The sequence below is a fragment of the Lepidochelys kempii genome, chromosome 1 (assembly GCF_965140285.1).
Source record: "Lepidochelys kempii isolate rLepKem1 chromosome 1, rLepKem1.hap1, whole genome shotgun sequence".
NCBI classification, from domain to species: domain Eukaryota; kingdom Metazoa; phylum Chordata; order Testudines; family Cheloniidae; genus Lepidochelys; species Lepidochelys kempii.
Genome location: NC_136380.1, coordinates 123287486 through 123305802, shown reverse-complemented (window position 1 = coordinate 123305802; position 18317 = coordinate 123287486). Strand labels below are relative to the sequence as shown.

At 41.5% G+C, this 18317-nt stretch overlaps 1 protein-coding gene across 1 annotated transcript in view; it reads left to right on the top strand.

Annotated features, from left to right (window-relative positions):
- The window catches only part of OCA2 (OCA2 melanosomal transmembrane protein), a 283495-nt gene that overhangs the window by 44113 nt on the left and 221065 nt on the right, over positions 1 to 18317 (top strand). Inside the window, exons 2-5 of the mRNA XM_073327707.2 lie at positions 1368 to 1466; positions 2032 to 2208; positions 12787 to 12844; positions 14561 to 14633. Of these exons, the coding sequence (XP_073183808.2) occupies positions 1368 to 1466; positions 2032 to 2208; positions 12787 to 12844; positions 14561 to 14633 (407 nt within the window). The remainder of the gene's footprint in view (positions 1 to 1367; positions 1467 to 2031; positions 2209 to 12786; positions 12845 to 14560; positions 14634 to 18317) is intronic.

The window sequence follows — 18317 nt, the reverse complement described above, 5'->3', positions numbered from 1 at the left end:
GAGGGTTTTTTTTCTTTAAATTTTTTTGATGTGAGTGAAATGCTCATAAAAAGATGGCATGTTGACAGCCTTGGAGAATGGAGCCATCTCGTCACAGAACAGATTTGACAATGAAACTTTTTATACTTCACTGCCAATGTGCCTGAACCCTGATCTGGAGGGACCAAGTAGGTCAGTCCCTATGCCCAATCATTTCCTGGTCTTTCTTCTGAGATTGCAAACAAGGTGCTTATAGGGGGGCATGCATGTAAGATGTAGACCATCTACTGGACTGAAATCACCATCTTCCGTTCCCGTAGGCCATAGCACAGCGAGCAGATGATAACAAATATTGGAAACTATCTGGCAGATTGAACTGGACACCTAAGGTTCTGATCCTGCAAATTCTTATGTACATACTTAACTTCACACAATGTGAGTAATCCCTCTGACTTGAACGGGGCTACTTGCAGAGCATGAAGTGACAACTGTCTTAGTGGATCATAGGTAAAGATGTGGTGAGTGATGTAGCTGCATACTAACGTATTTGTGGTTTTGGAGATCGGGACCAAGGTCTTATGTCAGCAACAGAAGCAGAATGGGAGCTAGTGGAGGGATCAGAACAAAGAGATGTTGGGTTCACAGTGGCCTGCAACAATGAAGAGGTAGGTTGATGCATATTGGAGCCTCTGCAATTGTTCCCATCCTTGGCTCCATATACAGTGATTCAAATAATCCATTCTAGAGGAGAAAAAGCATGGATTTCCATAGGTAGATCCTCCTCCAGGGCAAAGTTTACTCATAAGAAGGAGGTGGAGGAAGCCATTTTTTTACCATAGATGCTATGTGATTATCCGTGGTTAATGACGAATCAAACAGGATCCCAAAACTTTGCAACCACTTCGATGAATGAGGAGAAGTGGGGATTGCCTTGGATGGAAGGAGGAAGACAGGTGGGTCAGACGGTTCTTTAAAGGGTTTCTCTCCTCTGATCCAGCATCACTTTGGTCTTGCCAAAAACATCTAAGAGTCCAAATGCAGCATAAAATTCTCTTTTCTGATTTGTGGCATAGAACACTTATTCACAATGTGGATCTTTATTGCACACCTGCCTTGGTTGCACATGTGGAATGATTTCTGTGGGAGTTAGGCACATGGAACAATACAAATTATGCCATCAGCAGGTGACTTCACTCAATGAAGAATGGAGAGAATTTTGCCTGCAATTTTTTAGGAAGCAGCCACTTGATAAGTTAATATTTAATTAGTTATATAAATATACTTTTAGCTAATAAAATATTGTGTAGAGTCTTAGGGGGTCATTAAAATGAGAATTAACAATTCTGTTTATTTATCTGTTTAGTTTTATTCATTTATTTATTTTTAAGGTACCACTTCGGTTTGCCGAAATTATTCAGTGCAAGGTCAAAGGACAGCTGCTTCACAGAGAAGACGCCTTTGCTGAAGGTTTCGTCTGAGGACAATGGGTGGGTTATTTTTATTTCAAATTAAGGATTGCTTTTACATTATTCTTTCTCACATTCTGACTGTGGGGTTGCAGAGAGGCAGCCTAGACAGTAGGGGTTGTGAGTGGAGTAGGACCTATAAGGAATATGATGGGGAAACAGGTCAGAGACTAAATGCACTCCAGTCAACCTTCCATGAGTCATCAGACTGGAGCTGTTCTTTGGACATCCTCTTATGGTCTTCACTGCAGCAAATCCATGGGGTTTGACAGGGCAGAGATTCACTCTCATGAAGCATAGGTTTGTCAGAGAAGCAGTCTGCACTGCCCAGTTCCTAAACACACACAATTCACTTGACTCTGTGTAGCTCCTAGAATCTCAGCCAGATAACATTTCTTCCACCAGCCATCACACTAATGCCCTGATTCTGCAACCTCCTAGGCACATGCTTAACTTGACTACTGTGAGTATTCCCATTGAAATCAATCACAGGAAAGTTAAGAATGTGCAAAATCAGGATATAAACCAGTATATTTTTAAATTAAGGGAAATCATTTATTCATTTTTTATTAAAAATGTTTTGTAGGTTACGATATCTGGCTCTTCATAATCCAGATTTTACCACAGATGATGATTCATGGGATAATAGCTCTGCAGAATATGAGCAGAGATCTCACCTGGGAAGCTTGTCTAGATCTGCTTCCTCTGAGAAATGTGAACTCTTGGACAACCTTCATGTCAAGTTCAATTTATCAAAGATGAGGTATGACTCCAGAGCTTGCTTGTTTTGTTTTTGTTACTTCTGCAAGGGTCAACAACCAAAAGCAGATGTCTTGAAAATGATTTCATTTCTGCAAATGAGTAAAATAACACTCCATATTCTGGGTTATGTTGTACAATCAATTTTTAAGCAAAACCAAAACACCCTTTGAAATTCATTGTGAAATCTGGTTAAGATTTATGGCTCCTTGTTATTACATGCAACCTGTCTTAGGTCTCTAACTAAATACTATATAAGGGAAAAATATGTCTTTTTTAAGTTCTTTGTGTTCATTTGTAAATATACCACAAGATCTTCCACAATAGGTTTTGCTGCTTGGATACATTTTTGTTTTTGTAGTTTTTAACTACCACTATCTTTGTAAATGTATTTTTATTATAACTATAATAGCTTTTAATATGTACTATAATGCAAAATGTGTCCAAAACAGGTTTGCAGACCTGCATCCTTTAGTTATGTAAAGTAGGCAGACATTGTAGAAAGTCTACATTTACTTCTTTTGTGGGGTATGGGTTTATTAGTAAATTAAATGTTATCAACACAACATGAACTTAAGCCTAAAATTGGTCAGTGTTGGCTTTTCCTAGATTTTAGCTGCAGAACCCCTTTGTTCCAGACACTAGTTCCCTTTGCCCTTCTAGAAACGACCGCACTCTTTTTATATTCTAGGTGCACCTGCAGTAATCACCTGGCAGCATTGCACAGGGTTCAGATATCTGTTACTCAACACAGGTGCCCTGCATCCTGTGCCATGCTATTACAGAACATTATTTGGCTAAATCACACAATGTGCTTTGTCTTAGCTCACTGCTTCATGTTTATTTTCTGGTTCTAATTAGGGATATTTAAATAACATGGGATTTTCCCTATTCTCCATTGTTGTTGAATAAGTAGAGTAGGCTAACTGTATTGGCTACAGTTAGCAAAGCTTGGATAAATACTGACAACTGTACCAGCACTCCTTCTTTGCAATATCAGCAGCTTGAGCCAATATTTGGTATTTCAGTCCTGCTTGGTTCCTTTACTTAATCATTTGCAAAACCACAGAAGTTTACATTTTGGGAAAGTACGATATTTCCTTGGTGGATTTTCCTGTGAGATATTTCGCCATTTTGTTGAATATACATAAAGGGCCAGATCCTCAGTTGGTATAAATCCGCACAGCTCCGTTGACTTTAATGGAGCTACTAGCTCAAAGGCATTAAGTTTAGAGATAGAAGGGGAAATTCTGCCCAGATTTGCACTTCATGCAGGCCCATTGAAGTCCAGGGGGAAGTCCATTTTGGGGGGAGGGATAGCTCAGTGGTTTGAGCATTGGCCTGCTAAACCCAGGGTTGTGAGTTCAATCCTTGAGGGGGCCATTTGGGATCTGGGGCAAAATTGGGGATTGGTCCTGCTTTGAGCAGGGGATTGGACTAGATGACCTCCTGAGGTCCCTTCCAACCCTGATATTCTATGATTCTATGATTCCCCTGGGGATATAAATCAAGATAGAATTTGGCACAGAATTTGTATTTGCATTACTAAAATAGATTAGAATTGTAATGCAAGACACAGGTTGCTAAATACAGTTAAGTCAAAGGCTGATCATTTCTGGGTTGTAAACTGTTAAAAGCACTGCTCCTATAATACTAAGTGCCAAAAACCATACAAACAAACAACCCTCTCCCCCAAATGCTATGCTTCATCAATAAAATAACATTTTTCAGAAGCTTGTAATTATATCTTGTCAGCTTTTGAGGATTAATTTGTTATTTAAGGACAAGTAGTTATGGACTTCTCAATTAACGCCTCTTGATTTCTATTGTATCTTCCAGTGAAGTTGTCATCATGTTTCTTATTTCAATAGGAACTGTTGAAACATAATTTCAAAGTGCAGACTGAAGATTTATCAAATGCATTAAATCTAAAATAATCAGAACAGGGCTTTAATAATTTGTAAAATATTAAAAAATCGCAACAAAGTATGTAAATAGTACTGAGTTGTTAAGATGTAGAGAATAGATGTGGGAGAGATAAACAAAATATATAATTAAAGACGTAGTGGGTGTTCTTCACACATCCTACTTGGCTATAGCTCACACGTATTCTCAATCCTGAGCTGCTGGTAATTGCTTTTGTAACTTAAAATTGGTCATTGCTGCCTTGAGTTTCAAACCTTTTTTGTTCTGCTATTTTTCATTTTTCAATAGCTTGGACTTTGATGTTTCTAGATGAAAGACTTTAAATAGACTGAGCCTGCTTCTCTGCTCCCTTGCAGCTTGGATCGTTCTGTGGCCACCTACATGGTTTCTAATTTTCCCATCAGTGATCTTGATCATAGGACTTATTTCCACTATGATTCAAACATGACTTCTGAATCTTTTGAAACTTATCTAATTTAGTTTTCTATCACACAAATGACTCTTTTAACGCAGCAGTTTGTTGAACTAGACCCTTCTCAACTAATTCTAGTGTCTTGGAATGTTTTTCTCTTTGCCACGATCAGGCTTAAGGCAACCCACTCGCTGGGCATTCTGTCAGAAAGGCAGCAAATTTTTTGTTTACTTTTAGCTAAAATATTAGGGAGATAACCATGGTTTTAGTTAATGGAGAGATTTAAGAGACAAATTACGAAGTAGAACCCATTGCTACTGTGAATATAAAACATAATGTGACATACCTGGGGCACAATCCAGACTAGTGGGGGCTGTGTCACCCCTGTCCTGAAACCTTGGGTGCCTTATAATGCTTTGTTGTCGGAGCTCCCACCTGGGCTGCTCACAAACAGCCTTCCAGCAGGCAAGCCACATGCTGAGCATCTGTGTGTAACTGCAGCCTGCTAGCTAAACCCTGGCTCTCACTAGCCTTGCTTATACTACAGGGTGACCTCAACACCCCACCCCACCCCAGTCCAGATCTTCCCACAGAAATGTATGTCCTGTACTGCCCAGCCCTCTCCTGGACAGTACAAATATATTAAGTCTGTTATTCCTTAAGGGAATAATATGTTAGCTTATTGTTTTTTAAATAGAGTTACCCAGACACTCCAATTCAAACACACTGGACTAGATAAAACACGAAAACAAGTTTATTAACTACAAACTATATTAGATTCCAGCAAGATTTATCATCACATGCTTCCAGCAAGGTTGCTGACCAAACTCTTCTGGTCAGGACTCACCCTTTCCCCAGAGTCCAACTTCTGTTTTCCTTTGTCCTCTTAGGTGCAATGCCAGAGACAGACAGGAAGAGGAGGGGTGTCTTGGGGTAGTCCTGTTCCTCATTTGAAAAGCATTTCCAGCTGGGAGCAAGGTGACAGGCAGTCTAGTGAAGGAAACTCCATGCTGTTGCTTAGCTAAGATGAAATTTTTTTTTGCCCCAGCCCCATTCCTTGCCAAAGAATGGCCACTTAGCATGGTTCATCAGTCTTGTTTACATCTGTCTGAGGCATCAGCTTTCCCTCTCTCAGCAACTAGTTTGGCCACTCCCCAGACTTATCTAGAAAACATACGTCAGTCGTGATTACAGCTTATGTTCAAACTTTACATACAATGTTGCTATGTGCATTTTGCCATGATATTATTGGTCAGCAAGTTATGAGATATTTATTGATATCTCACAAGGCATACCTTGTACAAACATGATTACAGTAGCATGTAGGGCAGGGATTGGCAACCTTTGGCCTGCAGCCTGCCAGGGTAAGACCCCTAGTGGGCCAGGCCAGTTTGTTTACCTGATGTGTCCACAGGTTCGGACGAATGTGGCTCCCATTGGCCGCGGTTTGCCGCTCCAGGCCAATGGGGGCTGCGGGAAATGGCGGCCAGCACATCCCTCGGCCTGTGCCACTTCCTGCAGCCCCCTTTGGCCTGGAGCAGAAAACTGCTACCAGTGGGAGCTGTGATCGGCCAAACCTGAGGACACGGCAGGTAAACAAACCAGCCCGGCCTGCCAGAGGGCTTACCCTGGCATGCTGCATGCCAAAGGTTGCTGATCCCTGATGTAGGGTATGAACACCGGGGTATATTTTCTATCACGCACAGATTTTATATACAGTATTGACAAATAGAAAAATAATTAGTAGAGAGAGAGAGAGCTCCCACAAAAAAGACACAAGGACATAGTTTTAAAATGGTCAACGCAAAGATTGATTACTGTAAAATGCACATTTTAATAGCAAATAGTTTAATTTAAAAGAAGCATGGTTTGACATACTAAATATTTTCCTGAGATTTTAGCATATTTGATGGGACATAATCTTTTAAAAATAAGTCACTTGTCAGTGTACTCAGGCTCACTGTGATAATGTAAAATATAAATCAAAACCAAGGTTCTGATAGTTATCTGTAAATATCCAGGAACTGGTGATGTTTTAAAGAGAGAATTTGATTTTTGAGGGACTCCAAATGTCTATTCCCTTCTTACAACTATGACTTTTTTTCAATAATTTTCAGGGTAGGTATTAGAAATATTTTGAGGGAATGATCAAATTTTTGAGACGTCAGCCCTGACAGTGTGCCTCTTGTGTAACAAGTATAATGTATTTAGGGCCCAGCCTTGAAGTTCTTATACGAGGAAAACTCCACTGATGTCAAAAGTAGCTTTGTTCCAGAGTAGCAGCCGTGTTAGTCTGTATCCGCAAAAAGAAAAGGAGTACTTGTGGCACCTTAGAGACTAACAAATTTATTTGAGCATATGCTTTCGTGAGCTACAGCTCACTTCATCCGATGCATTCAGTGGAAAATACAGTGGGGAGATTTATATACACAGAGAAAATAGATTCATAGATACTAAGGTCTAAAGGGACCATTATGATCATCTAGTCTGACCTCCTGCAAACACAGGCCACAGAATCTCATCCACCCACTCCTGCGAAAAACCTCTCACCTACGTCCGAGCTATTGAAGTCATCAAATCGTGGTTTAAAGACTTCAAGGAGCAGAGAATCCTCCAGCAAGTGACCCGTGCCCCATGCTACAGAGGAAGGTGAAAAACCTCCAGGGCCTTTTCCAATCTGCCCTGGAGGAAAATTCCTTCCCTACCCCAAATATGGCGATCAGCTAAACCCTGAGCATATGGGCAAGATTCACCAGCCAGATACCCAGGAAAGACTTTTCTGTAGTAACTCAGATCCCACCCCATCTAACATCCCATCACAGGCCATTGGGCCTATTTACCATGAATATTTAAATATCAATTAATTGCCAAAATCATGTTATCCCATCATACCATCTCCTCCATAAACTTATCAAGTTTAATCTTAAAGCCAGATGGGTCTTTTGCCCCCCTGCTTCCCTTGGAAGGCTATTCCAAAACTTCACTGCTCTGATGGTTAGAAACCTTCGTCTAATTTTAAGTCTAAACTTCCCAATGGCCAGTTTATATCCATTTGTTCTTGTGTCCACATTGGTACTAAGCTTAAATAATTCCTCTCCCTCGCCGGTATTTATCCCTCTGATGTATTTATAGAGAGCAATCATATCTCCCCGCAACCTTCTTTTGCTTAGGCTAAACAAGCCAAGCTCCTTGAGTCTCCTTTCATAAGACAGGTTTTCCATTCCTCGGATCACCCTAGTAGCTCTTCTCTGTACCTGTTCCAGTTTGAATTCATCTCCTTAAACATAGGAGACCAGAACTGCACACAGTATTCCAGGTGAGGTCTCACTAGTGCCTTGTATAATGGTACTAAAACCTCCTTATCTCTACTGGAAATACCTCACCTGATGCATCCCAAGACCGCATTAGCTTTTTTCACGGCCACATCACATTGGTGGCTCATAATCATCCTATGATCAACCAATACTCCAAGGTCCTTCTCCTCCTCCATTACTTCTAATTGATGCATCCCCAGCTTATAGCTAAAATTCTTGTTGTTAATCCCTAAATGCATAACCTTACACTTCTCACTATTAAATTGCATCCTATTACTATTACTCCAGTTTACAAGGTCATCCAAATCTTCCTGTATGATATCCCGGACTCTCTCTAAATTGGCAATACCTCCCAGCTTTGTATCATCCGCAAACTTTATTAGCACACTCCCACTTTTTGTGCTGAGGTCAGTAATAAAAAGATTAAATAAGATTGGTCCCAAAACTGATCCCTGAGGAATTCCACTGGTAACCTCCCTCCAGCCCACCCTCCCTCTCTCCAAGTTCACCTTTCAGTATGACCCGCTGTAGTCTCCCTGTTAACCAATTCCTTATCCATCTTTCAATTTTCATATTGCTCCCCATCTTTTCCAATTTAACTAATAATTCCCTATGTGGCACAGTGTCAAACGCCTTACTGAAATCTAGGTAATTAGATCCACTGCGTTTCCTTTGTCCAAAATATCTGTTACTTTCTCAAAGAAGGAGATCAGGTTGGTTTGGCACGATCTACTTTTTGTAAAACCACGTTGTATTTTGTCCCATTTACCATTGACCTCAATGTCCTTAACTACTTTCTCCTTCAAAATTTTTTCCAAGACCTTGCATACTACAGATGTCAAACGAACAGGCCTGTAGTTACCCGGATTTTTTCCTTTCTTAAAAATAGGAACTATGTTAGAAACTCTCCAGTCATATGGTACAACCCCTGAGTTTACAGATTCATTAAAAATTCTTGCTAATGGGCTTGCAATTTCATGTGCCAATTCCTTTAATATTCTTGGATGAAGATTATCTGGGCCCCCCGATTTAGTCCCATTAAGCTGTTTGAGTTTCGCTTCTACGTCAGATATGGTAATATCTACCTCCATATCCTCATTCCTATTTGTCATACTACCATTATCCCTAAGATCCTCTTTAGCCTTATTAAAGACTGAGGCAAAGTATTTGTTTAGATATTGGGCCACGCCTAGATTATCCTTGACCTCCACTCCATCCTCAGTGTTTTGCGGTCCCACTTCTTCTTTCTTTGTTTTCTTCTTATTTATATGGCTATAGAACGTTTTACTATTGATTTTAATTCCCTTTGCAAGGTCCAACTCTACTTGACTTTTAGCCTGTCTCGCTTTATCCCTACATGTTCTGACCTCAATAAGGTAGGTTTCCTTGCTGATCCCTCCCATCTTCCACTCCCTGTATGCTTTCTGCTTTTTCTTAATCACCTCTCTGAGATGCTTGCTCATCCAGCTTGGTCTACAACTTCTGCCTATGATTTTTTTCCCCTTTCTTGGGATGCAGGCTTCCGATAGCTTCTGCAGCTTTGATTTAAAGTAATCCCAGGCCTCCTCTGCCTTTAGATCCATAAATTCTTCAGTCCAATCCACTTCCCTAACTAATTTCCTTAATTTTTGAAAGTCAGCCCTTTTGAAATCAAAAACCCTAGCTGCAGATTTATTTTTGTTAATCCTTCTGTTCAGTTTGAATTGAATTAGTTCATGATCACTTGAACCAAGATTGTCCCCTACAACCATTTCTTTTATGAGGTCCTCACTACTCACCAAAATGAAATCTAAAATGGCATCCCCTGTAGTCGGTTCAACCGTATGGAGTGGAAATCTATCAACTTCATGAAAAAACTCGTACAGATACATACAGACATCATCTTCCTTTCCAAATGCAAACAGATGGACATCATAGCAAAAGGACTGAAGGTAAAAAATCCATTACAATCTACATACCACACAGACTATGATGACAGCTTGTGCCACATACATTCAAAGAAACTGCGGAACCATCTAATCAACATCCTCTACAGCAAACAGGGAAAGATTAAGAGTGCGCTCTCAAAACTGGATACTCTCATAAAAAAACAACCTTCCACACAAACTTCCTCGTGGCTGGACTTTACAAAAACTAGACAAGCCATTTACAACACACACTTTGCTTCTCTACAAAAGAAAAAGTACACTAAATTATCTAAACTACTACATGCCACAAGGGGCCACAACAGTAGTTCCCTTAACCCACCCAGCAATATTGTTAATCTGTCCAACTATACTCTTAAGACAGATTCTTCTGCTGGGCTATCTCGGGGCCTCTCCTTCTGTCCCTCCACCCCCACGAACATGATACAGTTCTGTGGTGACCTAGAATCCTATTTTTGACGTCTCTGACTCAAGGAATATTTCCAACACACCTCTGAAAAACATACTAACCCACAGAGACCTTCCTACCAAGACTACAAAAAGAAGGATTCTGGGTGGACTCCTCCTGAAGGTTGAAACAACAGGCTGGACTTCTACATAGAGTGCGTCCGCCGACGTGCACGGGCTGAAATTGTGGAAAAGCAGCATCGCTTGCCCCATAACCTCAGCCGTGCAGAACACAATGCCATCCACAGCCTCAGAAACAACTCTGACATCATAATCAAAAAGGCTGACAAAGGAGGTGCTGTCGTTGTCATGAATAGGTTGGAATATGAACAAGAGGCTGCTAGGTAGCTCTCCAACACCACTTTCTACAAGCCATTACCCTCTGATCCCACTCAGGGTTAACAAAAGAAACTACAGCATTTGCTCAAGAAACTCCCTGAAAAAGCACAAGAACAAATCCGCACAAACACACCCCTGGAACCCCGACCAGGGGTATTTTATCCGTTACTCAAGATCCATAAACCTGGAAATCCTGGACGCCCCATCATCTCAGGCATTGGCATCCTGACAGCAGGACTGTCTGGCTATGTAGACTCCCTCCTCAGGCCCTATGCTACCAGCACTCCCAGCTATCTTCGAGACACCACTGACTTCCTGAGGAAAGTACAATCCATCGGTGATCTTCCTGAAAACACCATCCTGGCCACTATGGATGTAGAAGCCCTCTACACCAACATTCCACACAAAGATGGACGATAAGCCACCAGGAACAGTATCCCTGATAATGTCACGGCAAACCTGGTGGCTGAACTTTGTGACTTTGTCCTCACCCATAACTATTTCACTTTTGGGGACAATGTATACCTTCAAATCAGCGGCACTGCTATGGGTACCCGTATGGCCCCACATTTTTATGGCTGCCTTAGAACAACACTTCCTCAGCTCTCGTCCCCTAATGCCCCTACTCTACTTGCACTACATTGATGACATCTTCATCATCTGGACCCATGGAAAAGAAGCCCTTGAGGAATTCCACCATGATTTCAACAATTTCCATCCCACCATCAACCTCAGCCTGGACCAGTCCTCACAAGAGATCCACTTCCTGGACACTACGGTGCTAATAAGCGATGGTCAATAAACACCACCCTCTACCGGAAACCTACTGACCGCTATTCCTACCTACATGCCTCCAGCTTTCACCCAGACCACACCACACGATCCATTGTCTACAGCCATTTGTTCCAACCCCTCAGACAGAGACAAACACTTACAAAATCTCTATCAAGAATTCTTACAACTACAGTACCCACCTGCTGAAGTGAAGAAACAGATTGACAGAGCCAGAAGAGTACCCAGAAGTCACCTACTACAGGACAGGCCCAACAAAGAAAATAACAGAACGCCACTAGCCATCACCTTCAGCCCTCACCTAAAACCTCTCCAACGCATCATCAAGGATCTACAACCGATCCTGAAGGACGACCCATCACTCTCACAGATCTTGGGAGACAGGCCAGTCCTTGCTTACAGACAGCCCCCCAACCTGAAGCAAATACTCACCAACAACCACACACCACACAAGAGAACCACTAACCCAGAACCTATCCTTGCAACAAAGCCCGTTGCCAACTGTGCCCACATATCTATTCAGGGGACACCATCATAGGGCCTAATCACATCAGCCACACTATCAGAAGCTCGTTCACCTGCACATCTACCAATGTGATATGTGCCAGCAATGCCCCTCTGCCATGTACATTGGCCAAACTGGACAGTCTCTACGTAAAAGAATAAATGGACACAAATCAGACGTCAAGAATTATAACATTCAAAAACCAGTCGAGGAACACTTCAATCTCTTTGGTCACTCGATTACAGACCTAAAAGGGGCAATTCTTCAAGAAAAAAACTTCAAAAACAGACTGCAACAAGAGACTGCTGAATTGGAATTAATTTGCAAACTGGATACAATTAACTTAGGCTTGAATAAAGACTGGGAATGGATAAGTCATTACACAAAGTAAAACTATTTCCCCATGTTTATTCCCCCACTGTTCCTCAGACGTTCTTGTCAACTGCTGGAAATGGCACACCTTGATTACCACTACAAAAGGTTTTCCCCCCCTTCCCGCTCTCCTGCTTGTAATAGCTCACCTTAAGTGATCACTCTCATTACAGTGTGTATGGCAACACCCATTGTTTCGTGTTCTCTATGTAAATAAATCTCTGCACTGTATTTTCCACTGAATGCATCCGATGAAGTGAGCTGTAGCTCACGAAAGCATATGCTCAAATAAATTTGTTAGTCTCTAAGGTGCCACAAATACTCCTTTTCTTTTTAAAAGTAGCTTTGTATTTGTGAGGACAACAAGATTGGGCTCCAGAATGGCAATAGACAATTGCTTGCATTTTAGTGCCTATATTCAGTAGTCTATGGGGAAACTCAGTTCTCTGGCTAATCATGTTATTTTCTATCTAAAAAATTTCCTTATGATCAAACACAAATAATGTTTCTTTATGAAGTTTCTGTAAGTAACATTGTTCTTACCTTTCAGATGCTGTTTAAGATTCCTAAAAGTTTCAACCCTTTTTATCTTTGTAGTGGTGTGCTCTGTAAGTATTGGATTTGCAACGTTCTTTCATTTAATAGATTAGAATTAAATCAGTGTAATGATTTTAAATTGGAATTACTGTCGCTTTAGGCTAAATCCAATCCTGTGAGGGCAGTGAGGATCAATGGGCAAAAAGATGCTCAGGTCTCTTGTGGACTAGTTAACACTGGACCATACTGTGCCCCCAAGGGAACATGGAGAGGAGGCAGGTCCAGTTAATTAGCATGTATGTCACTGGCAGGTGTATAATGATTTTGAGATGGCTCCTCAAGTACCACTTCAAAACTTGGGGGGCTTTAGGGGTCAGTTTCTTCCTCTGCCAAAATGTCCACACTAACTCCTCCACTTCCCCCTCAAACTCTCGTGGAACTCCTTGTAGAGTGGCAAACAGGCATCTGAACCTCATGTGGGCTCTCTGCCTTCCCCAATGGCTGCTAAAATGTGGCTGTCGGAATCACTTCTGGTCAGCTAGCACAGGGAGGGGAGCTGCAGAAGGCTGCACTCTAGCAGCCATTGGGGAAGGCAGAGAAACTGTCCCAGGAATAAAGCTGGGAAGGTGAAAATAGTATATAGCTTCATATTCTAGCTAGTTCCCCCAGACCCAGCCCTTTTAAAAAATCTCTCCCGTTCTGACTGATGCCCTAATTCTAGTTCCTCTTTGTATCTCTAGAACCCTTTCCTCGTCCTCTTCTGTCTTCCCCTTCTTTAATCTTTGCTCTTTCCTTCTTTCTCTTTGCATTGTTCTAATACTCCTGTCTCTTTTCCCCATCCACAAGCAACATTTCTCTTAGTGTCTCTTGCCTTTAAATACCGTACGTGTGTTTTTAATTTCCATCTCTAATGAACTGTTCCTCATCTCTCCTCAAATCTCCCCTCTAGTCCATTGCCTGATTCTAGTTCTCTTCGCTCACTCTTGCATCGTTATCCTGGCTTTTCCATCCTTCTTGCCTCATCTTAACTGATCAACAGTGCTGTGTGAGGCAGCCAGCTCCCAAATTAAGTGGCTCCTTTCCTGGCTCTGTTGCTCCCTGCTGTACTATAATGACACAAATTGAACGCTTGAGAGGTGGAGGCAGAAAAAGAATGGAGGGAGACACTGATCCAGGATTCAGTAGCAGTCAGTGTTCTTGTGGAGGGAAGCTAGAGGCATAGCGGGGAGGTGGCTGAGTGGGCTCTGCAGCTGAGTTGTCAGATTGCTGCTGTTGACTGTTTGGGCAGTCCTAATGGAATCTGTTAACTGTTAGGCTGCAAGACGCTGCAGGTGTTTTGGAGGGTTGGAAATTATCTGCTTGCCTGACATGAGGAATCTTTTTCTGTCTGATAGAATTCCTGTAGCAGAGGGCACAATAAGCATTTATGTTTCCTCTCAGCCAGGGCAGGATTTGGACCTAACTTTCCAGACAGTTTCTTAAAACTAGCCTGCAACTTTGTCCTGGGAGAGACTTGATTACAATAAACAAAATTTATGACTTTGCTAGTTTAAATGTGGTGAAGGATTACACCTCAATACCACTGACTCTCTTTGAGAGTCACAGACTTGGTTTTAAGTTTGGGGAATATCAGCAATTGAAGTTAAATATACCTGAAAACATTATTGTGAATTATACATTTGTTTATAAGGTTCAAGGAAGGCCATTTCATATATTTTTTGAGACAGACTGGGTAAATAGATAACTCTTTAACAATTCAATGTATGCCCGTGTTTTGTTTGTTATAGATTTTATTTAGCACTTATGCAGGTCAAGGAGCACCCTGGCAGATGTTGGCTGTGTCACCATTGGAAAGCTACTGTATCCTTTAGCAATTTCTTTTTAATAAACAGAGAGAGAGCAGTGTGGTCACCGGTTATACTGATGATAAGCTGATTCAAAATGGCCGCTTTGCTGATTACTAAGTTAAATATTGACAGCGATTATTTCCTTAGAGTTTGTGATGCTACCTAACTGCCGTTATGCTAGCAAATTAATTTGGTCACAAACCTGTTTTCATAGTAACTTATCTAAATGATAATGAAGTGTGCAAAGGCCTGATTTTCCTATTTCTTCAACTGGACACCACTTGACCGCTACTCATGTCTTAAAAAAGGAGCTGAAGTTCATAATGAAACCTGATCACAATATGCAAAATGTAAACAACAGAGGTGTAAGGTCACAATGACAGAAAAATCCCAAAACTAGTTCCCCCAAAGATATGACTAGTTTAAATGTGAATTAAAGTTATTAATAATACATTTTAATAAATAACCCTTATCATAGTTTACCTATAATATATAATTAATAAGCAAGAAGATGGACAGAATCTTTTTTTCTTGTTAATGTCCAGTGAAGTTGTATTTAGAAAATGAAAAATGGACGCGGTGATGGAGATTTGAGTAGAAGCTTTGAGTCCTTGATGATGATGGTGGAATACTACTTCCTTTGTGAATTATATGAAGTTGAACTCCCAGTATGATGCTGTGGCCAAAAGGGGTAACACAATCCTTGGAAAAGAGGGGATTATTGAGTAGTTGAGAGGTGATTTTACCCATCTATTTGACACTGGAGCGACTGCTACTGGAATACTGTGTCCGGTTATGATGTTCACAATTCAAGAAGGATGTTGATAAATTTGAGAGGGTTCAGAGAAGAGTCACAAAAATGATTAAGGAATTAAAAAACATGCCTTATAGCACTAGACTTAAGGAGCTTAATTTATTCAGTTTAACAAAGAGAAGGTTAAGGGATGACTTGATGGCAGTTTATAAGTACCTACATGGGGAACAAATATTTGATAATGGGCTCTTCAGTATAGCAGAAAAAGGTATAACATGATCCAATGGCTGGAAGTTGAAGCTAGATAAATTCAGACTGGAATAAGGCATACATTTTTAACAGTGGTATAATGGAACCATTGGAACAATTTACCCTGGGTTGTGGTGGATTCTCCATCACTGAACATTTTAAAATCAAGATTGGATGTTTTTCTAGAAGACATGCTCTAGGAATTATTTTGGGGAAATTCTATGGTCAGACTAGATGATCACACTGGTCCCTTTTAGTCTTGGAAGGGTGCTAATTCAAATATTTCCTGGAGCACAAATTCTGCTCTTTGCCCTCCCCCTGGCAGGGACCCTCCTCCAATTCCTGCTCCACACCCCACACAGACCCCTGGTCTCCTTTGGCTGGGGAATTTCTCCTCTCTCTTACCCACACAGTGAATGAACTGATACTGCCAGGAGTCCAGTTCTCAGTCGATTCCCTTGCACTTCACTGTACAGGGGCAGATGCCCCATATACCAGGTCACAACACTATTTGGCCTGGCTACCCCTCCATCTGTACAGAGGGGAAGTTTGGTCAGATCTGAGTGGTGTTGTGACACCATGTATCAGATCACAATGACACCCACTGAAATTTGGCCCAGTTGCCCTTCTGTCTGGACAGAGGGCTGGCTGGGTCAAATTTCAGTGACGTCACAACCACACAGCTGGAGCAATGCTCTGGACTGCTCCAACAGCAGCCACACTGATGTAGGAGGGGACCACTGCTTAAAAGTGCTTGGAGCATCTCCCCCGTGGCCCAGCTTCATAGCCTATGGAACTTTGAGCAAGCACCAAAACCTTGAGGGGAGGGGGCATTCATTTCATTTCCCCGCTCCTGACACCTCTAATTGGCACCACTGTTTGGAACCTATGTGGGGGCGAGGAAGGAAGACATTTAATTTGATGCTTCTGTTGCTACTAATGTGAGCTGTTCGCTATACATGAACATTTAGTGAGTGATTAAATCCACCAATATTCTGGTGTTGAATCTGAGTTTTTAGTACCTTGAAATCTAAGTGTTAGACTATAGGGAATTAACATCTACAGACAGACTGAAAGATTAATAAGCACTGCCAGGCTTGCAAGTAATACACGGTATCATTATTAGGAAGGATTAAAATTCAAAATGATCTGGACAAATTGGAGAAATGGTCTGAAGTAAATAGGATGAAATTCAATAAGGGCAAATGCAAAGTACTCCGCTTAGGAAGGAACAATCAGTTGCACACATACAAATGGGAAATGACTGCTTAGGAAGGTCTTGTGGGAAAGAAGTGGCTCAAAGCTTGGAAGAATTTGAAGGAATCTCAGAACTGCAAAGTACTCCGCTTAGGAAGGAACAATCAGTTGCACACATACAAAGGGGAAATGACTGCTTAGGAAGGTCTTGTGGGAAAGAAGTGGCTCAAAGCTTGGAAGAATTTGAAGGAATCTCAGAACTACAATGCAAAGGAAGGTGTAAAAGTTATTACCTGCAACACTTTTCTTATAGAAGCAAAACATTTCTAGTTAAGGAGAGAAGCGTTCAACTAAGGATAATTGTAATAGGTGAGGCAAGGTAAATAAGTACTATGTCAAAGAAACACAGACTCTTCTTTAAATGAGGGGGCCATGGTATTTGGTTGGATTGCACAATACCTCTTTAGCATATCTCTGTGGATGGATAAATTGGAGAGAGTCCAGCGAAGGGCAACAAAAATGATTAGGGGACTGGAACACAAGAGTTATGAGGAGAGGCTGAGGGAGCTGGGATTGTTTAGCCTGCAGAAGAGAAGAATGAGGGGGGATTTGATAGCTGCTTTCAACTACCTGAAAGGGGGTTCCAAAGAGGATGGCTCTAGACTGTTCTCAATGGTAGCAGATGACAGAACGAGGAGTAATGGTCTCAAGTTGCAGTGGGGGAGGTTTAGATTGGATATTAGGAAAAACTTTTTCACTAAGAGGGTGGTGAAACACTGGAATGCGTTACCTAGGGAGGTGGTAGAATCTCCTTCCTTAGAGGTTTTTAAGGTCAGGCTTGACAAAGCCCTGGCTGGGATGATTTAACTGGGAATTGGTCCTGCTTTGAGCAGGGGGTTGGACTAGATGACCTTCTGGGGTCCCTTCCAACCCTGATATTCTATGATTCTATGATATAAGAACCCGAATTACCTTATCGAGCTGTCAGCTCCCACCTTTGGTCTGTGGATGATAGCAGCCTTGATTACCTGCTTGTCCACTTCCCTCTCAGCACCTTTGTACTTTCTCCTGTGCCAGAGCCTGCCATACATTGGGGAAATTCCCAGTCAAACTCAGTAATGCCATTTCCTTGTCCTTCAAATCACCCCTCAAAATTCACCTCTTCTATAACTGCACTCTAATAACGACAAGGCAGGTGGTGAGCTGTGATTACTTTCCCCAATTGGCTAAGAATTGAGCACATCTGATTATTTTTTGTTACCTACACACTGCACACTAGAATCATAGAATTGTAGGGTTAGGAGGGACCATAATGGTCATCTAGTTTAAACCCCTGCCAAGATGCAGGATTTTTTGTGTCTAAACCATCCAAGACAGATGGCCATCCAGCCTCCTTTTGAAAACCTCCAGTGAAGAAGCTTCCACAACTTCCTGAGGCAGTCTGTTCCATTGTCCTACTGTTCTTACAGTTAGGAAGATTTTCCTGAGATTTAATCT